This window comes from Haliotis rufescens, unplaced genomic scaffold (genome assembly GCF_023055435.1).
Source record: "Haliotis rufescens isolate VD_foot unplaced genomic scaffold, xgHalRufe1.0.p SCAF_11, whole genome shotgun sequence".
NCBI lineage: Eukaryota > Metazoa > Mollusca > Gastropoda > Lepetellida > Haliotidae > Haliotis > Haliotis rufescens.
In genome coordinates, this window is record NW_025963791.1 from 38,408,009 (window position 1) to 38,434,041 (window position 26,033).

The 26,033-nt window shown below is 40.8% G+C and overlaps 2 protein-coding genes across 5 annotated transcripts in view; one reads left to right on the plus strand and one right to left on the minus strand.

Moving 5' to 3' along the window:
- The window catches only part of LOC124149382 (A disintegrin and metalloproteinase with thrombospondin motifs 3-like), a 48,074-nt gene extending 39,334 nt beyond the window's left edge, over positions 1–8,740 (plus strand). For 2 of the 3 annotated variants that reach the window (XM_046520922.2, XM_046520923.2), the window contains 8 exons: positions 385–505; positions 695–781; positions 1,390–1,553; positions 3,394–3,532; positions 4,909–5,041; positions 5,523–5,742; positions 6,006–6,138; positions 6,821–8,740. In XM_046520922.2, the coding sequence (XP_046376878.2) occupies positions 385–505; positions 695–781; positions 1,390–1,553; positions 3,394–3,532; positions 4,909–5,041; positions 5,523–5,742; positions 6,006–6,138; positions 6,821–7,053 (1,230 nt within the window). In that variant the 3' untranslated portion in view covers positions 7,054–8,740. The remainder of the gene's footprint in view (positions 1–384; positions 506–694; positions 782–1,389; positions 1,554–3,393; positions 3,533–4,908; positions 5,042–5,522; positions 5,743–6,005; positions 6,139–6,820) is intronic. The other variant, XM_046520924.2, reaches the window with a different exon arrangement.
- On the minus strand, positions 7,956–24,141 carry LOC124149383. 2 transcript variants are annotated; one of them, XM_048392717.1, is made up of 5 exons: positions 23,347–24,140; positions 20,464–20,675; positions 13,652–13,765; positions 11,813–11,950; positions 7,956–10,954 (listed from the first exon to the last, which is right to left on the minus strand). In XM_048392717.1, exons 1-5 carry the CDS (start codon positions 23,538–23,540, stop codon positions 10,599–10,601), a joined length of 1,014 nt encoding a protein of 337 aa, XP_048248674.1. In that variant the 5' UTR covers positions 23,541–24,140; the 3' UTR covers positions 7,956–10,598. The 2 variants fall into 2 exon arrangements, with proteins under 2 accessions (XP_048248674.1, XP_046376882.2); XM_046520926.2 differs by lacking the exon at positions 20,464–20,675 and having other exon boundaries at positions 23,135–24,141.
- Positions 24,142–26,033: the final 1,892 nt, after the last annotated feature.

The window sequence follows — 26,033 nt, forward strand, 5'->3', positions numbered from 1 at the left end:
TGTGAAATCGGTCATGAAAGCGGGTAAACGTCGCTTGACTGACTAAACGTTTAGCGCTGGTCCAAACAGTGGATCTTGATAAATTGTGTAATTGTCAGACTGGGTGGGATAGTATTGTGAGGCATTATTCCCACAACATCATGGCGGATGACATCATAAATGGTTTTACAAATGTGGGGAACCAAAGCATGTCCTTCAGCGTGGCGAGTGAACGCTGTAACCACTATGCTACCCCGCCACTCTATAAGTGTCAAAAGAAATAAGGAAGGTCACCACAAATGTTTTTGCTTAACTTCGGGGAATTGATATTTACAAACTCATTATCATGTGTTTCACGTATCGTACATCTGTATGTAAATCTTTGTTATTTGCGTTCTAACACAGGACGTGGGGTGTGACGGTGTGATGAACTCAACCAAGAAGAGTGATAACTGCGGGGTCTGTGGTGGAGATAACTCATTCTGTAAAACTGTTACAGGAGAGTTCATCAGAAAGCCCACTAAAGGTAACACAATACTACTTTGGACACAGCTGTGAGAACTTGCATGTAAAACTTGTGAAGAAATCAAACATAAAGTTACCCAAGGAAAACAGAAAAACGACACTCTTGCAGAAAGAGCACAATGTTTTATGGTACGTTGGCACTGACTGTTCTGATCTTTAAGACTTATTTCAAACATGTATTGACTTTCAGAAGATGAATATGAACAGGTTGTGTTCCTTCCACATGGAGCCCGGAATGTGGAGATCACCAAAACGGAAGAATCGCCGCATTTTCTGGGTAATTACTCAATCTATGTGTAAACTGATTACACAAACCTCCTTGATGTTTGTGCGTTTGTTGTTTAACGCCGCCTACAGCAATATTCCAGCTATATGACGGCGGTCTGTAAATAATCGAGTCTGGACCAGACAATCACGAGCATCGATCCACGCAATTGGGATCATGACGTGCATCAACCAAGTCAGCGAGCCTGACCACCCGATCTCGTTAGTCGCCTCTTACGGCAAGCATGGGTTGCTGAAGACCTATTCTACCCCGGATCTCTACGGGTAACAAATCTGCTTGAACGCGTGCAACACCGGAAGTGAACATTTAACCAGAGTATAAAGCGGTTTACATTCAGTAAACCCAAGTTTGTTTTCACTCATAAATACCTTATCCAATAAACAGTATATACGTATCCAAAATTCCCCCAAATGTCAATTACGATACATCCTCCATTAAATAAGACGTTACACTCTTCTTCGTAAACCGATTGCCTGAAGTACTCATTATGTCAGACGCAATGACACATATGAAATCTGATTGGTCCAGGTCTGTCCAAAAAATGTGAGGTTAACCGAATGTCATCTTTTCGTGTAAGAAATATCCATGTATTTTTGCAGCTATGAAGGATCCACAACGAGGCGACTATTACATGAACGGCAACGGGAAGCAGGAAGACTCGAAGCAGCTCGTGGCGGAGGGGACGCTCTTCACATACGCAAGGGGTCAAACATACGAAAGTCTGGTTTCCAGAGGGCCTTTGAAGAAAAACTTGGAGATTATGGTCAGTTGGTTGCCATGTTTTCATAAATAGGAGATTCGTCATACAGTTGGATAATTCTATTGGTTTCGTCTGGCGTTTCATGTGTCAGGGTTGACTGAGATAGGCCATCTTTGGGATGTGGTAGGAAGAAGTAGTATGTTCATGCTCCGTATTCACAATATTTGTCTGTCAATTTGTTTTGTGTTCCATCGATTCAGGCAAAAGGATATGTTATTTCTTCAGCGTTTCTGGATAAGCAACGTGCTGTTGGGATTGAGCAACAAGTTGTATCTTTAAAGTTTGTATTTGAAGATGTCATTGAAGATGGGCTTAGGTGTTTACTTGTCATGGTTAATTCTCGTTTAAGAAGTGTCACTGATGATTGAAAATCCAGTATAGTTCCAAGGAGACTTGAATTGATGTACCTGTTCTGATGTTTTGGAATATTGAACTTTAAAAGTTCAGAAATAATTCACACATCAAGAAGAGTTCCAGTGTATGGCGTTTGTCAGAAAGATGGTAACCAATTCATCATAAGGGTAGCTGTCCTATTTTGATGAGATATTTAAGTTATGATAGGGAGGCTAGCGTCACCACGTTTTTCTCAAGTTGACCCCTTAATATCTGGAAAACATTCTTTACATATTATAGTAGTCACTCTAGATTCTCTCTTGGCTGCACATTGTCTGGCTATCGCTTCGTTCTCTTGACAGAGGCTTCAAATCTGTATTCGGTAATACGTCGTATTATAATCCATCTTGCTAGCGCTATGTATCTATCATGAGGCCTATGAGGTGTAGATGATGTCTCTACGGGTTGTACCTGTCTTTTAAAAGGTACCATTTCTTCAGCTTACTTTTATCTATAACTGCAAATTTACTCCTGCTGCTGCTAACACTGTGATAAGTCTCTATCAGGTGCTGGCACTTCTTGCTACCGTTCTTTCCTACATGGGTATCTTTAATCAATGGTTGCATTTGTACTTACTTCCGTTTTATGGCTATGGTATCTGTAAAGTCTTTCTTTCTCTCCAGTCTCTGCAATGCTTAACAATATCAGCGAAACTTTGCTTTGTGCAGTTAGCTAGCATCACCTAGAGCAGTAGAATACATGCATGTCTGTATAGATATTAAAATATTTGCTATGTGTTTTCATCCTTATAATGAGGACTTGTTTTACACCTGGTAAAGAAAATGTTTTCTTGTTTCTCATCTCCTTTTATCAACATATTGGGCTGGTCGGTATCTTTAATATATAGTATACTGGTATATAGTACAACGTATGTGTAGCAGGGCGTGGAGTCATCAAACAGATGACATCCTTACCTTGTCAGCTTGCTCAAAGGGTTGAATCCCTTTTGCCATGTGAACAAGGCGTCCACCCTCGGATCAGAAGGTCCGTGATTCGAATCTGGATCCCGTCACAGGCTCGGAAATTGTTTGGCTGCAACATATCTACTACCCGAAACTGCAAACGCGAATGACGCAATTTTTCTTTAACATTTATTTAACTTGAGACTTTAACCAAAACATTGGTTTGAAAACACAATTTAAACATATAGTTTATTGGTGTGGGATGATGAGAAACAAGAATATGTTATGTGCCATACATAAGTAAACCCAATGACTAAATTATAACATTATTATGATTATTAACGTTCAAGTTAAAAGCTGAAGCTTAATGACTGATGATTACTTGAAAATCAAAACCATAAATCCAATGTTGATCTTTTAGACTAATGTCATCGCTCTTGCTGTTGCTATTAGTGTAAGTATGTATCTCGTAGAGAACCCCCATTACTGATGTCGACGTGTGTCCTTCATTGGCCGATTAGCTCAGTAATGAACAAGTATGATTACAGCTATTTCCAGCAGGCCACCTTGCACCTGCCTCCATCAGCTACACCTACACAGTTAACAAAGACGATCACACTTTGGAGAAAACTAAGTATAAGTGGAAATTTACGAAATGGTCGGATTGTTCTGTAACCTGTGGCACAGGTAATATATTTGTATATTATTATATATCGTATAGACGAGTATTTCTTGTGTATAAGAATTAAAAGGGTGAAAAATCCTACCCAAGTGATTTAATGTAATTATTTAATGTTGTCCTATTGGTTCCAGGCGTAGAGTTATGTTACAATATTATGAACTTCTATACCCGTGAAGATCTGGGATAGAATTGGTCTTCAGCAACCCATGCTTGTCGAAAGAGGCGAAGAACGGGATCGGGTGGTCAGCCTCGCTGACTCGGTTGATGCATGTCATCGTTTCCCAATTGTGTAGATCGTCGATCATTATGTCAATCACTGGATTGTCTGGTCCAGACTCAGTTATTTACAGACCGCCGCCATATATTGTTAAGTGCGGCGTTAAACAACGACAAATAACCTACTAGGGAGAATATGTTTTCCTAATGAACAAAAAGGTCAAATGTGTGACAAGTTCAGCGATAGAAACTAACAGTTTTAGTCCACTGGTCCTTATAATGATAACATATAGCAAAACCCTTAAAAAGGGCACATTTCTACTAGCCCTTATGATATCTTAACTATTGGACAATTTGGCAAGGACCATAGGACTAGTGCCAGTTTCTTATGCTGAAGCTACAACCTAATATAAAACTATATTGCACTTCAATAGAGATTTAACTGTACAGTTTCTAAGGGGGACAACCCTGCCATATTCCCTACATGTTAGAATGTTTTGGACAGTTCGGTCAGTGTATTTCATGACAAATTGAAGAGAAGCATTTGAAAAGAATTTCGTCCGCGGGCAATAATAATTACGATGATATTACAATTACCATTATCATTATCGTTACGGACATTTTACACCAAACCCGTCCTTGTGGGTTTCCCCAAGCCTCGATATAACTTGAAGCTTGCTCAAAGCGGCATTAACACCACAGCGATCACTGACTACGGTCATTTAAGACATTTCATAAGGTGATCCGTGGTGTTGTCCCACTTAATTTGTCTGTGTTAAAATTGTGCTTAAATAATACTCAAAATAAGTTAATGAACATCTGATGGTTGGTTATGACAGATTGACGATAGTGATATTTATTTTGTTTGGTTGTTTGTTTATTGGTGAACGCCGCACACAGCAATATTCCAGCTATGTTACGGCGGTCTGTAAATAATCCGAGTCTAGACCAGACAATCCTCTGAAGGACATCATGAGCATCGATCCACGCAATTGGGATACGATGACATGCATCAACAAAGTCAGCGAGCCTGACCACCCGATCCCGTTTGTCTCCTCTTACGACAAGCATAGGTTGCTGAAGACCTATTCTTACTCGGATCCTATTAATCGGGTGTTCATTCAAATTATTTTGTGTAGTATATAACATGTGTCGATGACTGCAGGAGTTCAGACCATCATGCACGGGTGCTTCGACAAAAACACTGACGAGAAACTGAATGACGAGATGTGCAGCTTTCTGGACCTACCGCGACAAGACCAGGCCACATGCCACAGAGAGTCTTGTGACCAGATACGGTAACTTCCCCATCTAAAAGACGCGATGGTTCATGTGTTGTTTGTCTGATGTCATTGGATTGGTACATGCTTATCGTAGTCGGTCTATACCTTGCAGAGTGAAACATGACGCTTGTTGTCCCATAAAGTATTGCTAAATATGATATGCCGAATACGTACATTAGTCGTCAAAATATTCTGAGTCTTTCATTCTTCTATATACTATTTCGTACCTTTGCATGTAATCTTTCTAAACACATCATAAAAACAAACACTATATAAAATATACTAAGTGATCACGTTTATACAAACATTTATTTTATACATTTTCAGTCAAACAGATTATTCGCATCACTACATGTAATCTATTTTTACATGTAGATACCGCAGTTTGTTGAGACAGTAGACAGCTTGAATTCAAGGTTTTTGATGAAAAGAAATTAACAACTTAAAAAACCCTTAAAAATAAAATGAATTCAGTATCAATAGTGTCACACGTCAGGTACATTTGGGCGATGTTCAGCAACTTCTCGGAGTGCACCACGACGTGCGGAAACAGTGGCTACAAGACTCAGATGTACGGCTGTGAGAGGAACTACCCAAATGCTTCAACTGAATACGTTCCCCATCACTTCTGCGAGAAGGTGGCGCCACCTAACGAGACAGTGGAGTGTAACCGATTCCCCTGCATTCTAAACTGGAGTTTCGGGGAGTGGAGTGAAGTACGATGTTACTGTATATAGTTACTAACCTTACGGTACTTACTAACAGACACCAGCTCGTTTTGTGTGATCCAGAATCAACGATCTGGATTCGAGCAGCTTTCTTCCAAGTGCTTTGAAATACAAATTGTATGGTACCAAATGTCCTAACAGAGACCCCTTAGCTGGTGAAGTTAGCAAATCGTATGCTGGTTTTAAGTGTCTCTATGCACGTTTCTACGTGATTTTGAAGTGCAATGTACTTGACTTGTTTCCCACCGTAGTGTTCCAAGACGTGTGGGATGGGCATGCAGCAACGAGAGGTGTGGTGTGGAGACCTCTACGACTGGAGCGAGGACGATGTCTGTGATGAGGATATACCGACTGCAGAGAAGATATGTAGCAAAGGCCCCTGCTGTGAGTCGGGAAGAAGTTAGATAGACAGCAGGATTAGTTATATGTTGAATATTAGTTTTGGTAAGTTAGTTCGCCAGTATGAATCCGAAACTCGAACTCACCACCAGCGGATCCTGATGCAGTCGATGCGAGGAAATAGTTCAAATGGCGTAAAGCGATTCCTGCACAGCGAAATGCGCCTTTTACACAAGCGGGCCATATTTTGGATAAGTATTGAAAATGGACACAGCTACGACAGATGACTTGTAGTGACCTACCCCGGTAAATGATTAATCCCAAAGTTACTTTTCTGAAGAACAACATGTACAAAGTCGAAGTGTAAATGAATATAACTGGACCACCGCTTGACCTCTTCACAAACTATTGGCAGCATTAATGAGAACAATAGGCTTATTTTCCTGAATGTTTACTCATGTCACGTCACATACATGTCTTGTGTTGTACAGTGTCTTGTAGCGTTAAGAACAGTATCTAGTTCCATTGAGACAACGAGCGCTTTTTTCACGAATGATATGTGGAGAGTTTCGTTGTCATGTAGCTCACAACATATATCCACGTATCCTCATACCTCTTTTTACTGTCACGGTTGTCTCCCAAATGAAGAAATTATATCATTCACTTATCTATTGCGAAGCGTCCTTTTTTTCTTTTGATCACCAAAGTAATTCCTTCTTCCTTTCAGTTCCTAAACTGCCACCGTCATGCAAGAAGGACAAATACTCATTCTGCAAGTACGCATCAGTGAAGAAATGCCGGTTTGCTGGCTTCAGGAATATGTGCTGCATGTCTTGCTTCAAGGGCTCTGGGGCCGCCTACAGACGCCTCACCCGTATGGCGAGACAGAAGAGAAAGCTTAGGATTAAAAGGAGATTAATGGCAAAACGACGTGAAAATTATATCGTAAAAAATAACTAGAAATATACGTATCCGTGTAATGAAAATAATATATTTGAGTTACATGTATGTATGTATGTTCAAAGATAGCTGTGATTTGGCTTATCAATACCCGATATGATTCCCATCAGTGCAATTGATGAAGATTTATGCTCAAATATGCTACGTCATATTGTGGAGTTCTACATGCTGATACCTGGTGCTAGTTTACAGTAGCTATGCATTTTAAACATATGCAGCTACACACATCCAGATGCAACGTCCCACTAACACTTGGAATACTAATGCAATCCTGGTTATCTTAGTTCTTAGCTGATGTAATGTTATTTAATTTGACAATTCAGTTAATCTTTTTCCAGTCTTTGGTGTCTAAAAATAATGTTTTACCAAACATATAATAACCCCATCACAATGGTGCTAGTGTAATGTCATATATAAACAGTTGATACGACTGAATATAGCCTTCTCAACAATTTAATGTTACACAATATGAATGACCATCAACTGTGGAATGATTTTTAGATTGTATCGAACTCCAGATTCAGATTATGTTGGTGATTATTACACCGCCTAGGGATTAGAATACGTAGGGAATTGTTTTCTGCATTTCATTAGTGCAAGCGTTTTGCTTTGAATTTTAAACGTTATTGTATATTATGAATGCATGAAAACGTTTACGGTGCCTGATATCCCCTCAGTGATTGTTTATACCATTGTGCCACTGTACTCTAAACAATTATTCGCCTATACTGGTGCTCAAATGTAGTCCTATATTGTATTAATGTACAGGCTTGTACATTGTACCGGTTATGAGATTTACACGGTGCTGCAGTTATCTTGTTACTATTTAATACATGTATGTTCGGTGACTACTGAACCCACGAACCGAAATGTAGTATTATTATACATTTTTGTATGAATACGTTTTTGTTTGGAGACTGGTGAGATCATCTATCGTCTACGAATGAATTACAGTGAAATGTCATTTACTACACGCTGACGTGGATAGAGACAGTGTTCAAACTGTTCTCAAACAAATTGGTCAAAATGGTTTGGATTGTCAAACTCTTTATGTTGTTTCTGATAATGTTGAGTGTTTGTGTACATAGTTTTCTGCATGTTTTTGCATCGTTATGTGATATTGTCATATTTCAATTTCCCATTTTGCACACCAATGACACTAACGCGCGTTAATAAGTGCTCCTGTAATGTGTCAAAACATGTACTCAATATATAATGTTCGTTTCTTAACTAGGGTTAAGTGTCCTTATGAGTCTATATTCGAAACACGTGTACAATGTACATATATGCACGTCTTGTATATAACATAGGCCTTCGTGTAAAAGTTGATTACACATCTGAGACAAGGTCCCACTTAAGGGGAACGACATCATACTATTTGATCATAGCTGTAAACGCCGGTAATTGAAACGTGATGTGAACATTATCATTATCATATTTACATAAGCTATTAATTACCGCTGATATTGGTGGAGACGGCGGAAACGTGTCGGTAGACTTGTAGCCTGATACTGTCACGCCATTAATGAATACGGACAACAGCTCATTAGTCTCTCGTTAAACCTCGCACGTCTAAAATAAGGTTTACAATTTTCTCATCTTGTGTCATATTTAGATCAAACCCTGATATAATGTCTCGTTTTCAGGTAGTTCTTTTACGTACCATTTATTAAATTGTTTTGAGGAATAATGTCTTTTGTTATTTTTTGATTGAACATTCTTGCATTGAGCAGTATTTCAGTTATTCAAAACAACTCCAGATTATTAACCGTCTCGAATATCTGCCGAAACAGATTCCACAGGCCGTAAAAGGCCAAATACTGATGAAAATAATAACAATTGATCACTGAAAATCACAGATTAGACCAGGTGTTCACGATGGTACGCGTGTCATGCTCTACCACGAGCACCCGCCACTGTACACAGTTTGTAGTAAAAATACGGTTGTTTTTTTCTGACATAACGCCGAACCCTGAAATACACCTGCCATACGACGGTGGGCTGTAAACAGTCGAGTGTGGACCACACAATCTTGTGATCAGTATCATGACAATAATTCACTTCGCAGGGGCACGACGCTGCACTGTCAGCCGAGTCTCCAAGCCTGACCTCCCGAACCCTTAAAGTAAATGCCAGTGGGTAAGGCGGTGTAAAAATCCTTGTGATGAACATTGCATGGGATAGTATCGCGCATCTTTTAAAGTGTCATATTAAGGAACTTCCTTTTAATGTCCACCACAACATGTGGAATGACTTGACAAGGCCTTTGGTGGTGAAACATTGATTGAAATGCTTAGCTGAAAGCAAAATGTGTCTTTCTAAGAAGTTTGAATAAATTATGTAGATGTCGCGGCGTGCTATTTGCTGTTATTGATTATGTACAGGAAGTAATTACATCAAGCTAGCTTATATCATTTGTGACGCGAAGACAAGACACCATTCAAATGTATTTGAAGATTTTATTCACAAAAAGGTAGCATGTGAAAATGTAATCATTGATTCGTTTTAGCAATTTACAATTCACGTGATATTTAATATTGTTAATAACTAGATAGCATAATATGCATTGTATATAGAAAATCAGCCTTAGAAGCCTTATTCATAAACCAAACCAGAATTTAACGTACGAATCAGCAAATGATGATAGGAAGGTGGAAATAGCAAGTTGTCTCTAGGAACATACGAACGTTTGGCTAGCACCGTGAACATGTTAAATGTCAGAATATATAAGGTGAATTCGAATCGGCAAATGATAGGAAGGCAGGAAAAAACGAATTGTCCCCAGTAAAAAATTGAACGTGTGGCTAGCACCGTGTTTTTATATCCCGCATCTAGAAGTTCGACATATAAAACTTAACATGTTAAATCTCTCGAAAACTGTGATGTGATGGGACCAAAATAGCTATTCATCAGACATTATAGCTATTCGTACACCTCGTTTTCATTTTGCGTCAAAGAAATAAATATCGTGATCACCTTTTAAAGTTTACTAAGACACGAAAGTGGGCATGTAGATACGTCACGGTGGTTGTTCAAAACACCATGAATCACAAACATTTATCTGTGACCACACCAAGTAATTCAGGTTTTTAAAAAAATTAAACAATTGGTCTCAATCTTTTTATATATGTATGGGCAAAATAACCTACCTCAGTGGGCTAGCTCGAACTGAAAGAATGACAATATCACTGTTGCACTCCGATATGTTGAAACACATACCTTTTGTCAAATACTGACACAAATAATTACATTTCGGTCTATCGTGACCATACATACGTAGCTCTATAAAAGTTATATCTGTGACAATAAATGTATGATAAGATTATTAGATGAATATGGCTTCTCACGACGTGTAACGCTACCACACATCAAGAAAGTTTCATATAAAACCCATATGGGGGAAACCGAAAACATTATTAACCACTATCATTGTGTAATATATATATGTCCGTCCGTCTGTCTGTCTGTCTGACTGTCTGTCTGTGTCTGTTAGCAAACAGCTCTTAAGCCACATTTCACATTTCAATATGAATGAATCGTATGTTTCACACTGTACATTCAAAATGAGTAGCAGCGTATTCCTCCTCCTCGTCAATAACATATTGGGTACTGACACCAGACCTTTTCGTGTCCTCTTTCTGTCGGAGCACCTGGTACAGCTGTGTAAATTCGTCCCCCTCCGGTAACAGCAGATACTGCGCCTTGTACAGCCAGGAGAACGACGACGTGAACATCAGGACCACGCAAATCCAGGCGAGGAAGAACGACCATCCGTAGGAATGAATCTTGTTTTCTAATATAAGTTCCTTGTGCGGGAATTTCAAACCCGGTAATAATTCTCCCTTCCACTGTAAGTTAGTTTTACCGTTGAATAGTGCAATTGAGGTGATGAGAATGATTGCTATAAGGTGAAAACAGAAATATTGCCTTGAATACCTTTGAAGCAAGATATCTACATGTATATAGATAGGAAACTTTGTATGGCGGTTTTAACACTATTGATTATAGTAGTAGAAGATTTTAAAAATTACATAACGTCATAATTCCACAGCAAGAACATAAGAAGTGTTCGTTTCAGCAACATTTATTATCATCAAAATACCCCCAGCTATGCCTATTGTGTAATGCAGCATTTGTAAAAAGAATTCAATTATTCCTCGATATGTCCAAAACAAACTGCTAATTAACTCAGATTACAATAAGACTTGGGTGAGAAAAACGGCGACGATGGATCATAATACATGTAGGACTGGCCATGAAATAGTCCTGAGATGGTGGCCTGGGTTTCTTGTTGAAGACAGAATACTTTTTTAGTCAGCGCTTCAAAGCATAATTCTTTTTCTCGAAAAAAATAAGTCAAACACACTTTTTTCACCTACATTTACAACTCAGACCCTCCACCATGTCAAGTAAACGATCTATTTTTGTGTGTAAAAACTGAGGAAAATTATTTTTTTCTCAGCACCTTTGTAAACATATAACTTTTTCTTTTAAAATGAAATTCCCGAACCCACCTCCTTTAACAATTACGTCCATGATGATTCAACTAAGACATTTGTCTTTTGCCTTACGGCTCTTAGCTTGCGGGATATACTGTATGTAGGAATTACAGCGGGAACACAGGTTGAAACAATCTGTACCTTTATTCGACGTATATGAGTCTGCAGTGAAACCAACGGACAGAATATAACTTGACATTTACATACAATACCGACCATATTCATCACACAACAGTTGTAACATCTGCACATATACCAACCTGCTATCAGGGCCAACCCGGAAGCGATGGTCATGTATCTGTGACTTTTGGACAACGACCCGAGACTGCCCGCTGCCAAACTGGTGGCGAGACACAGGATGGATAAGACTGCTGTACAAAAGGCCGCTACCTCAACCTCTGAAGAAATGAAGCAAGCACCATCCTCAGAATTCTACCAGTATGAACTCATCATAGTAAAGCCTCGGAAACTCGGTCGTCTACTTATATCTAGCTGAAGTCGATGTAACGTTTTCGGATTTCATTGAGGTGAGGTGAAATGGTGTTTAACGTCGCGTCCATGATTATTGCACTTTTATAGCGACTGCATGTACGTGTGTGTGTTTGTGTGGCTGCATTTATAGTGCTAGCTCACTGAGATACCATGCCGCAGTTTAACATGAATACCCCACTCAGACACAGTATACTGACTCCGAGCCGACCAGTCCTTGTTTTAGCCCCTTGATGCCGAGCGCCAGACAGGGTAACAACAAGTACCACCTTTAACGTCTTTTGGTATGACGCGGCCGGGGATCGAACCCCGGACCTTCCGCTCTCCGGGCGGACGCTCTACCACTAGACCACGGAGGCGGTCCGGATTTCATTGAAGTGTAAGAAGGTCAAGTATAGGTCAACACTCCGTCAAGTATTGTATTGCGCGATAATGCAGATATAACAATATTCCACCTTTGTTATGACTGCATTTACATGAAACCTTATGGACCAGATTAGTAAAATGGTTACATGACAACGTTGGAGAGCACATTATCTTTACTTTGCAACATGAAGGGGTTCACAGAAAAAAACGAAGAAAAATGATCATTAACCCTACAAAATATGAAACATACATGTGCAAAGCAAAAGTTGCAAATAAAAAGAATATTGTTTGAAGCAATATAATAACAATGTTCTAAGTTTTGTAAAATAATGGAAGTATTTTATTAAGAATTGACTTTCACTTTGTGTGAGTTCATTGGAGTTTGAACCTTCAATGTTTGGCCCTCACTCTGTGAAGGCTCATACTCCAATGAACTCAAACAAAGTGAAAGTCAGTTCTTATAATGTTTTTATCTCACCATTTTTAACCTCTAGGAATGTAGCGCTAGATATGTATACCTGTGACTTAAAGTTTACACTGACAGTAATAAAACAACCAGCTGTATCGCGGAATAAAATAGTTCCCCCAAAAGAGGGGTGACATAAGTGTATTTATGCTCAGCTTGCTTTGCAGGAATATCTGTTGTTTGTTTACAAGGAATGTATTCAAATAATATCTTCATTAGATGATAAAGGTCTGTTAAGAACTACCTCAGTTCGTCAATCACAATGACAGCCGTCGTAATATATTTACATGAAGTACAAACCGTCAAAATGGCCGACATGATAAACGAATGATTTCCGAAGTTGTTAGTGAACCTGTGGCGGTTGCATGTGTTAGTCATCATTGATCAGCTAGCCGATCACTGAAAGGTGATTATAAAGGTGTGTCAATTTATATATTGCTGTAAACTGCATAATGTCAGTCTAGAAACGGATCTAGTCGATACTATGATTGTCGATGTGCATTTCTGCGTTTTGTTCACAAGGATGGGTCGAAGCGAAGATAAAACTCTCTGACGTTTCCCAGCGTATTCTAGAATTCTGTGTGTAAGATTAAAGGTTCCAAATGATCAGAAACAACGCATTTTCATGTATGGTCAAGGGAATTAACTAGGGGTTGTGTTTGGGGTGTTTAAGGAAGGGAAGTTTCATTGCTCCGACAACACCACAAAAGGTTCAACCAATATTAATAAGACGCAAATGAAAAAAAACAATACATTCTGATGTATGATATTTACTTACTAAGTGCGGCCGGTATACGTATACTGGCGTCTGTTGGGACGGGTTGGCTCGACATAAACAACACGCACTTCTCTGGTCGGATTCTTTTAATCTTCAACTGGTCCCGTATACCATCTGAAAAATGGAACATGTATCTCATAGTAGTATCTGCAAAGTGTAAGGGGATACTTGTCCAGGATGTGTCAGGGTACAAGTCATGTGATACAGATTGTAGATTGAAGAAAAGAGACTGGTGACAGCATCATAATAAGGGCGATTCTTAGACTTGAACTGAGTACCATCATATCCGGAGATGGCGGTTTTGGAAAAGTGAACCATGGAAACTTCACATGGAATCATATACACAGGCTAAGCAGGTTTTCGACTTAAAATATAATATACATTAATTTTTTTATACAAGTACAACATCAGTAATAAGCAGGTTTTGTGATAATAGCTATAGATGCGTATGGGGGAATATAGAATAGGTTCGCAGTATTCAAGTTGTGAGAACCGACCGTGGGGAGTCCCGGTTTGATCCCCAGAAACATAAGCTGATGGTATGTTGCTATGTCTGGATCTAATGGTCAGACTCAGTGACTTGGTTGACTGCGTGTCATCGTAGCCCCAACGTCGTGGATCGTTGCTCATTATATCAATCACTTGATTGTCTGGTCCTGATACGATTATTTACAGTCCGCCGTCATAGGTGGAATATTACGTTGTGTGGCGTTAAATAACAAAAAAGGAAATAAATATAAAACAGATTCAGCTGGGCGTAAAAGGCGAAATAGTGATGACGACCACATTTAAACATTTAGGTACGGGTCAAGATTAAAATCATCAACCAAGTAACTGCACATGAATAGGTAATTGCAGAACCTATAGCTATATACCGATTATACAATCAGGAATGTTTTTGTCCACAATCGGGAACTAGAAATAACCAGATGCGCTTTGTTGAAGCATTGTCCTAAGGTTATATGAGTAGCAGTTTTTGCACACCTTACATTTGAAAAACAACGGAAACGGTTTCTGCATTTCGCAAGATATTACTTCACAGCAGCAGCAGATGTAGGGTGCCAAGTATATACCACCGCGAGGTGCATGACCTGTGGCAATTGTATGTTGGAAATGTATTTTTTATGTGTGACTCCAACGGGGGAGGGGAGGTGAGGTGAAATTGGGTTTAACGTCGCGTCCAAGATTATTGCACTTATATAGCGACATGCATGCACGTGTGTGTGTGTGTGTGTGTGTGTGTGTGTGTGTGTGTATGTATCGGCTTGTACTAGTCCGGACTGATGCCGATTTATAGTGCTAGCCCACTGAGATACCATGCCGCAGTTTAACATGGATACCCCGCTCAGACACAGTATACTGACTCCGAGCCGACCAGTCCTTGTTTTAACCCCTTAATGCCGAGCGCCTGACAGGGTAACAACAAGTACCATCTTTTAACGTCTTTTGGTATGATCGAACCCCGGACCTTCCGCTCTCCGGGCGAACGCTCTACCACTAGACCACGGAGGCCGTCCCAGCGGGGGAGGGTTTAAGGGGGTATTGAGCAGCTCGCTTGATGCAGTTGTGTTGATGTTTACACATAACAATATACAATGGACAAACATTTAAATAAACTTTAAAATGCAAAGTTTAAATGAACAAACTGTCTAGGTTCAGGCAATACGTATGTGGGTGAGTGAGTATTGTTCCACGTCGCCTTTGGAGCAATAGCGATAAGAGAGGACAAGCTAATTAACTGCGAATGAAAGCCGCTGTGTGATGAAATTGACCTGTTTAACCTTTATTGAAACGTTTGCTTGTGAATGTTTGCTTTTGCAATCTGAATGCTATTACACTGTTACGTAAAAGTAAACAATATTTGATTTCCAAGAGAATTCACTCATGACGAAAGAACACGGACAATCGTGATATGTGTCATTTTAAGCTTTAGAAGATATTATTCCACTTTGTTATTGTTGATAAAGTGGTTTCAAACAAAAAGAATCAATTTTAGGATCTGACACAACGAAACAGAAACACTAGCCACCACAACCACCAATAACACCACCGTCATCATAATATGCACTATCACCACCATCATCATCAACACAACCACCAATAACACCACCGTCATCATAATATGCACTAGGGGGCACGAGTGGCCCAGTCGTCTAAGGCGCCGCGATTCGCTGTGCAGAGTTGCGTCCCTTGGGCACGCCAGAAACCTATGATTGTGGGTTCGGATCCCGGTTTGCCCCGATTATGTTTCTAGGTTTGTCAGCACCATACCCGTGCTCGTGGGTTTCACCGAAGTGGTAAACGTCTGAGACCTGCATCACTTCGGGCTTTCCTCCCACATTAAGCAGACACGCCGCGATATAACTGGAATACTGTTAAAAGCGGCGTTAACCCCAACTCACTCACTCACTAATATGCTCTATCACCACCGTCAACAAAATATCCCCCCCCCCCCCCCCCCCATCATCCCCATACCACCACCATCATCATCAACACAACCACTTACAGCACCACGACTACTATGACCACCCCAACCCCAACCACAACTACCCAACACACCCACCACCACTAATCTCCCTAACTATCGATTTCTTGTTCTACGGCCTCCCATCCAGTGAATCCATGTCTTGTTGCCATAATGCATATACAGCAGTATAGCAGTTTACTACAGGCACAACTGATTCGACTATCACTTTCTGGTGGTATGATGAACAACGCCAGTGTTGTTTTGCCTACTAGTTTAAAGTTGTCGATCAATGATGTATTGAGTTTGTGACAAAACCGAGACCAAAACACTTTGCCATCAGACATATCGATATGTAAGAGTGTGTCGTAGCGTAGAGAGGTTACAATGCATTCAGCTTTAGAAAAAGGAGCAAGGGCCGTATCATACAAAGTCTTGTGGTTTAAACGTCATTTCATGGACAGGGATGAAACCCGAGAAGATTCGGCCGGGTTAGAATTGGTCTTCAGCAACCCATGCTTGTCGTAAGAGTCGACTATACTTCTCGTTGGGACAACTAACGGGATCGGTTGGTCAGGATCGCTGATTGCATGTCATCGTATCCCAATCGATGATATCAATCACTGGATTGTCTGGTCCGGACTCAAATATTTACAGACCGCCGTCATTGAGCTGGAATAGTGCGGCGTAAACCAACAAACACACACTATTAAGAGATAAGACCTCTTCTGACTACTGTGATCATGAGATCGTATTGAGTTATATTTCAGAACCTTGTCGACTAGGTACGTGTATGCTATACTCCCATGGGAGCTGAAAATGTATTTCAATTAACACTTCATCACTTTATCTGGATAATTGTTTCACTCGCTTTGACCATGAAGTGGCCCATTGTATAGCGACTAACCCTCAGGCTTTCTAAAAGACTATTATCAGTGTAAGGTACAACTCCCCCTGGTCATCTTACAACGACCTCAGACAAAGAAAGATCCAAATCGTCTTGTCATAGTGGTACTTTAGGTACATGCTGTATAGAATACTGCTAGAAAGTGTGAAACTTGCTGTTATTCAATCCACACGTCCTTTGCGGTTCAATAAACAACGCTGACAATATGGATTGAATTATCGGTACAAAACCTAACCATGTTGGCATGAATAATTTCCACTGATTATTTGTTACCTGGGAAAACAAACAACAATAACAACACGGTCGTTATTGCAAATTTAATATTTAATTCGAAACTAGGTGACGATCGATGCGAATACAAATGATTGTTCACTTCAAAGTATGTGATACGAAAGCGTAGGCTTTAGTGTTTAACATCAGAGTGACAGAAATAGAAACGTAGCAGGTAGATTGTTTGACGGGAACATCTCGTGGGTTGTGTGTGTGTGTGCGTGTGTGTGTGTGTGTGTGTGTGCGTGCGTGCGTGCGTGCGTGCGTGCGTGCGTGCGTGCATATATATATATATATATATATATATATATATATATTTACTGAACCAAATTAAAAACTTCACATTCCCAAAATTTTAACATTTTGACCAGTTATCATTGTGGGCCTTTATTGTGTATTTAAACAGTAATGGCCACGTATTGTCTTCAGATAACACCTGTTTTTGTGCAGGTGAATCGATCAAAATCATGTGCACAGCACTATAGTGGCAAAAGTGGTTTTTCACGTGCAACTGGTCACGTGGCCATAATATCGCACGTGTTTTCAGCCATACTTGTTAGCAGTCATTAACAAAAAAAGAAAAACCCAAGAAAACAAAAGTCTTTACGGCTATTTGTCATGCCACGCCTTTCAAATGTGCAACGTGAACGTACCATCGGCATGTTGCAGACGGGAACGTCCGTAGCTGAAGTCGCAAGGACGATGGGTTGTAGTCGACGGACTGTTTATGATTTACAGACGCGTCCACAGCAAACGGGTACCACCGCTGATCGCCCTCGGCCAGGTCGACCACGTGTGACGCAACATGCAGAGTATCGTCAGATTGTCTTACGTCACCCCCGTAATCGATTTTTGACGGCTAATGAAATGAACTGTTTAGGGGTAGACTAAGTGCGCAAACTGTTCGAAACCGTCTGAGAACTGCTCACCTTCAAGCACGACGGCCATACTGCGGGCCGATTCTGACTCAATAATACAGACGTCAACGTCAATTGTGGGCACAGCGACACTTACGATGGACTCAGAGGAATTGGAATCAAGTCGTCTTCAGTGATGAATCCCGATTTAATCTTCGATTTTCTGATGGTAGGGCGAGGGTGTGGAGGCGCCCTCATGAACGTTACGCCCAGTGTTGTGTACAGGAAGATAACAGATTTCGAGGCGGAAGTGTCATGGTGTGGGGTGCTTTCTGTGGCAATGCACGCTCCAGGCTTCTTGTCATCCGTGGCAACCTCAACGCTGCTGCTTACCGAGACCAAGTACTGGCACCAGAACTTATTCCTTTTATGGCAGCACATGGACCCGGTTTGATCTTCCAACACGACCATGCCAGACCCCACACAGCAATTTTGACAAGAAATTTCCTTCAGAATGCGGGAGTCAATGTCATGGACTGGCCGTCGTCTCCCGACCTCAATCCCATCGAACACGTCTGGGATGCTCTTGGCAGAAGTCTGCGCACTCTCCAGAACCAACCACAGAATTTGCAAGATCTTGGCACCATTTTGCAGCAACAATGGCGTCGTCTTCCCAATCATGTGTTCACAAGCATCTCAAGGTCCATGCGGAGGCGTATATATCATATATGGGATTACTTTTAAAAATGTGAAGTTTTTAATTTGACTCAGTATATATATATATATATATATATATATATATGTGTGTGTGTGTGTGTGTGTGTGTGTGTGTGTGTGTGTGTGTGTGTGTGTGTTTTCGTGTACTGGAGGAGGCGTTCGTTGATAGATGCACATTGTACATGTAGCCAATGTTCCTTTGTATGATTGATCATTTGTACATTTGGTAAGTCGAGACTGGTATTGTATTGTATTGCATTGTTGTATATTAAATGGTATCAATATGCATAGGACCACCATGCAGGCTTACATAAGTCAATATACCCGTTATCATATATGTTATCATATGCGTTTTGACGAACTGTTTTCCACACGACTGTGTGACAAGAGGGGTAACTTCAACATTCCAATAGTCAAATGACACTTTATGTCGACCGATATTCCAGAAGCTCAAGCCTTTCGTGTCTACATTTCACAACTTCTGGGGTATAATTGAGCATGCTCTTTCTACAAAATGTCAAAGAGCGTCAGGAGAGCTTCAGAAACGTCTAATGGTATTCATGTGACCATTTCCAAAGTTGACGCATCAATGACTGAAATTATGTCCGATGCAATTCCCTATTTTTACTTTGCTTTCCATGTGTTTGTTGCGGGTGTGGGGCAGGATGCGCTCACCCTGTTACGATCACCCCGTATTATCCCTATTTGGTTGTTTTTCACATGCTCATGATATGGTCAAATCGTAGAGTGGGCAATGGAAAGAGATTTCTTATTAATCTGAAAGGGTTTTGTTGCTTTTATTTGCAAAAGGTTCAGGACAATTAATCCACAATTCCACCTACAAGAAGAAAGGATAATTATTGTTTAAATGAAACTAAACTTCAATCATAATAACATACGTTCGACACTAACGTTACAATATTATGCAGTCATATCACGCCAAGCCAGCGAAATGTTTGGGAAAACTAATTGATGTCGCCCGTTCACAAGTGCTACACTAGGGAAATCACCGAGTAAACTTTTATAAAAATACGAAACAAAAGAACAGAAGAAACATGCAATTGATCAGTGAATGGGTAAATGGGTGAGTGGGGCTTTATTTCACTCATCAGTGTGTGTCAGCTTACTATGGGAGGAATTTAAAAGTGATGTAAAATGCCAGCGTAAGATAGTATACACCCATGTTTGATGATGGCAAAAAATGAAATAAACAGGAAATGTTTTTTTGATGGGATGTATTTGTATCATAGTTGTGTTTTGGACCTTAGTTTTGCAGTTTGACTGTTTTCAGCCTAGTGACGTTTTAAAAAAAACGTTTGTAACTTTTTGGTCAAATCCGATTTTGAAGTGTTAACTCTTTTTGCACGGGAGTGTAGGTCGTAGACACTTCTACTTCCTTGTATGGTGGCTCCAACGATCATGGGTATGATGCTGACAGACCGTGTAGAAACAGTAGAAATGAATCTTAAATTGAAACCTACGATCAGCGGACACTGGGATATAAGGGACGCAACACTGCACAGTGGTATCATATACCACTGAACGTGATATAAATATATATAAAATAGAAGAAAACAGTACAACTGTTAGTACCTACCAGTCAGATTGTCGCAGTCGCGGAACAAATTCCCGTATTGAGAGAAGAGAAAAACTTGGACTACGTCTTTAACGTGACCCTTACTGTCAACGCTTCCGTTGTCAAAGACCCTGACGTACATGGGCGAGTGGTAATGTTCGGCAACGTGGTTGGTCAGTGACGTGTTCTTCTCCGGCTTGGACATCATTGTCGTGATTACTTTGTATGGGGATGTGCCATGGGGATGTGTTTATGATTTACAGACGCGTCCACAGCAAACGGGTACCACCGCTGATCGCCCTCGGCCAGGTCGACCACGTGTGACGCAACATGCAGAGTATCGTCAGATTGTCTTACGTCACCCCCGTAATCGATTTTTGACGGCTAATGAAATGAACTGTTTAGGGGTAGACTAAGTGCGCAAACTGTTCGAAACCGTCTGAGAACTGCTCACCTTCAAGCACGACGGCCATACTGCGGGCCGATTCTGACTCAATAATACAGACGTCAACGTCAATTGTGGGCACAGCGACACTTACGATGGACTCAGAGGAATTGGAATCAAGTCGTCTTCAGTGATGAATCCCGATTTAATCTTCGATTTTCTGATGGTAGGGCGAGGGTGTGGAGGCGCCCTCATGAACGTTACGCCCAGTGTTGTGTACAGGAAGATAACAGATTTCGAGGCGGAAGTGTCATGGTGTGGGGTGCTTTCTGTGGCAATGCACGCTCCAGGCTTCTTGTCATCCGTGGCAACCTCAACGCTGCTGCTTACCGAGACCAAGTACTGGCACCAGAACTTATTCCTTTTATGGCAGCACATGGACCCGGTTTGATCTTCCAACACGACCATGCCAGACCCCACACAGCAATTTTGACAAGAAATTTCCTTCAGAATGCGGGAGTCAATGTCATGGACTGGCCGTCGTCTCCCGACCTCAATCCCATCGAACACGTCTGGGATGCTCTTGGCAGAAGTCTGCGCACTCTCCAGAACCAACCACAGAATTTGCAAGATCTTGGCACCATTTTGCAGCAACAATGGCGTCGTCTTCCCAATCATGTGTTCACAAGCATCTCAAGGTCCATGCGGAGGCGTATATATCATATATGGGATTACTTTTAAAAATGTGAAGTTTTTAATTTGACTCAGTATATATATATATATATATATATATATATGTGTGTGTGTGTGTGTGTGTGTGTGTGTGTGTGTGTGTGTGTGTGTGTGTTTTCGTGTACTGGAGGAGGCGTTCGTTGATAGATGCACATTGTACATGTAGCCAATGTTCCTTTGTATGATTGATCATTTGTACATTTGGTAAGTCGAGACTGGTATTGTATTGTATTGCATTGTTGTATATTAAATGGTATCAATATGCATAGGACCACCATGCAGGCTTACATAAGTCAATATACCCGTTATCATATATGTTATCATATGCGTTTTGACGAACTGTTTTCCACACGACTGTGTGACAAGAGGGGTAACTTCAACATTCCAATAGTCAAATGACACTTTATGTCGACCGATATTCCAGAAGCTCAAGCCTTTCGTGTCTACATTTCACAACTTCTGGGGTATAATTGAGCATGCTCTTTCTACAAAATGTCAAAGAGCGTCAGGAGAGCTTCAGAAACGTCTAATGGTATTCATGTGACCATTTCCAAAGTTGACGCATCAATGACTGAAATTATGTCCGATGCAATTCCCTATTTTTACTTTGCTTTCCATGTGTTTGTTGCGGGTGTGGGGCAGGATGCGCTCACCCTGTTACGATCACCCCGTATTATCCCTATTTGGTTGTTTTTCACATGCTCATGATATGGTCAAATCGTAGAGTGGGCAATGGAAAGAGATTTCTTATTAATCTGAAAGGGTTTTGTTGCTTTTATTTGCAAAAGGTTCAGGACAATTAATCCACAATTCCACCTACAAGAAGAAAGGATAATTATTGTTTAAATGAAACTAAACTTCAATCATAATAACATACGTTCGACACTAACGTTACAATATTATGCAGTCATATCACGCCAAGCCAGCGAAATGTTTGGGAAAACTAATTGATGTCGCCCGTTCACAAGTGCTACACTAGGGAAATCACCGAGTAAACTTTTATAAAAATACGAAACAAAAGAACAGAAGAAACATGCAATTGATCAGTGAATGGGTAAATGGGTGAGTGGGGCTTTATTTCACTCATCAGTGTGTGTCAGCTTACTATGGGAGGAATTTAAAAGTGATGTAAAATGCCAGCGTAAGATAGTATACACCCATGTTTGATGATGGCAAAAAATGAAATAAACAGGAAATGTTTTTTTGATGGGATGTATTTGTATCATAGTTGTGTTTTGGACCTTAGTTTTGCAGTTTGACTGTTTTCAGCCTAGTGACGTTTTAAAAAAAACGTTTGTAACTTTTTGGTCAAATCCGATTTTGAAGTGTTAACTCTTTTTGCACGGGAGTGTAGGTCGTAGACACTTCTACTTCCTTGTATGGTGGCTCCAACGATCATGGGTATGATGCTGACAGACCGTGTAGAAACAGTAGAAATGAATCTTAAATTGAAACCTACGATCAGCGGACACTGGGATATAAGGGACGCAACACTGCACAGTGGTATCATATACCACTGAACGTGATATAAATATATATAAAATAGAAGAAAACAGTACAACTGTTAGTACCTACCAGTCAGATTGTCGCAGTCGCGGAACAAATTCCCGTATTGAGAGAAGAGAAAAACTTGGACTACGTCTTTAACGTGACCCTTACTGTCAACGCTTCCGTTGTCAAAGACCCTGACGTACATGGGCGAGTGGTAATGTTCGGCAACGTGGTTGGTCAGTGACGTGTTCTTCTCCGGCTTGGACATCATTGTCGTGATTACTTTGTATGGGGATGTGCCATCGGGAATGTTGACGTCAACACCTTCAAGGGGTTTCATATAGTTGGTGATGTTGTCAAGGTTGAAGCCTCGATACTGCCAGTAGTCTGTCGTAACGGCAACGATCAACAAGACGACGATGTTACCGGAGAGGATGAGGGTGGAATAGTTGCAGATTGCAACCATCGTCGGTGAGCAACAAGTCGGCATTAGGAAAACTCAAGTTTTACGCCATGTGGACGAGGAACATACAACAGCTTCAGACTCGAACATCCATTGTGAAGCATCACTTGTTCAAACCAGAGATTCTCAAAGCAACTCGCACAATGACGCCTTTTATATCTTCACTTCAATCAACCTTCCTAATGTTCACTTAATTCTTCTTAAAAAATCTGAATGACTCCCCGTTATTCAATGTATAGGTATATATATTCATTAAAACAATGAACATTTAGGTGTCGCTTTGTTCTCTAAAACGTCCTGTATTCAATCTTGGATCCAACGATCACAATGTTCACTGACACGTAATGGCACTAATGGTAAAGTTGACACTCGTCAACCTCGAACTAAATACACTTCCATTCCTTAAATCGACCTTCTCTTTTCATGTCCCTGAATCCGACACACATGGCAGTGCCAACGTTCAGACATGAGGGAGTGTCCCGTGCGACTGTTGTCAGGTGATGAGTGATCTCTGTATACATCACGTCTGATGCCAAATAGCGGCCCTTGTGGCCATTTGGAATTGGGTTTAGAAACTCAATCAAACTAAGCTATAAAGTTTCCTGGCTATAAACCTATCAATAATTTAGCCTGTTCGTTCCAGTCCACCTGCGACCGCCTCTTTATCAGGTGCAACGCAATGACAATTGACAAGCAGACGTTAAACGCCGCCATCTTGAAATCGATGCAAATTTGAATAACGATTGTTGTGCTCTTGTGGGAAAGATCCGTATCCCTTAAGAATACAAAAAACACATGTTCCCTCGTGAGATGTAAGAATTAAAGCCACCAGTAGCTACGTGAATACGAACTCCATTTACTCGAGGTGTTGTTTAAAACTATGACGATTGGGCCTGGACCAATTGGAAGTCACAGCCGATGTTTGTTTTTTTCTGCTCAACTCAACTCAAATGTTGAGATGCATATCAAGCATGCCCCTAATGATCCCCAACGACGCAATATGTCACCTTCACATATGGCACAGATTCACCATATATCCCTGGCCATAAGCTCCAGCCAGTAGGGCATGACGCCCCTTTAAGACAATATAGTTCTCACATGATCCTATCTCGAACTCATATTATATTCAATAAACCCACGGAATTTCACTGTGAATGTTTCTCAATGTTCTAGATACACAATGGGTGAATTGATTTTCATGTAATGTTTTGCAAAATAGAATATGTTTGTACATAACGGACTTGCAGGGTTACATGTGAAGGTTTCAGGTTATGGCTCTTGAGATCGTATGCTCAACCTGCCCATAAAGATCTGGGTTAGAGTTTGTTGTCATAGGAGGTGACTATTCTTGTAAGACTTTCGGGATCGTGTGGTCAAGCTCGCTGACTTGGTTGATGCATGTCATCGTATCTCTACATTGCTCATGGTGTCATTCACTGGATTGTCTGGTCCAGACTCGATTCTTTACAGACCGCCGTCATATAGTTGTAATATTTGTGGCGTAAACTAAAACAACTATAACAAAAAAATAATTGCCTGTGTAAAGTTGAGCTTTTTAAAATCGCAACATACGCTGCACATTTCTGTACTTTTCTTTCGAAAACATCTCTTGCCATCACCTTTACTCTGTGGGGGCGGTCGGGTAGCCTAGTGGTTAAAGCGGCCGAAGACGCGGGTTCGATTCCCGACATGCATGGGTACAATGTGTGAAGCCCATTTGTGGTGTCCCCCGCCGTGATATTGCTGTAATATTGCTAAAAGCGGCGCAAAACTATACTCACTCACTCACAGTTTTATGTACTGACAAGCCGTCTAAGGATTCTAATTTGGGTTCGGGAAGAAACTGACAGTGATTACACAGAGTATCATAGTTGGCAAGGCAGCAAAACGAGGTGAGGTGAAATGTGTTCACGATTACTGCATATGTGTGAGTGCGTGTGGGCTGCCAGTACACGTCCGCATTGATGCCAGTTTTTTAGTGCTATCCTACTGAGATACTGTGCCGCAGTTAAACATGAATACCCCTCAGACACTCCGAGCTGACCAGTCCTTGTTATATCCCCTAGTGCCAAGCATCATGGTATCAACAAGTACCTACCTTTAACGTATTTTGGTATGATGCGGCCGGGGATCGAACCCCGGACCTTCCGCTCTCCGGGGGCTCTGTCCACTTCACCTCGGGCATGACACAGGATAGAGTTTCACGCTACTATTAGCAATAGCTCAGAGGTTTCCAAACATGAGACACAACGACCAGTTTCACACAATTTACCAATGTGGGAATCGAACCCGGTCCTTTTAGCCAGGTGAGGTACTTATATGTAGCTCCATGAGAGGGAAGGATTCTCACTGACATATTCAATTAGATACCTTAAAATTAACAATTGAAACGTTATCATACAGAACCTTGCGTGTGACTACAACGATAGCCGTCCTATCGATCCGTGAAACAATGGTTGCTGACAACCATTAAAACTATATACGTTCGATATCGGAACTCCAGCACATGTTTTGGCCTCA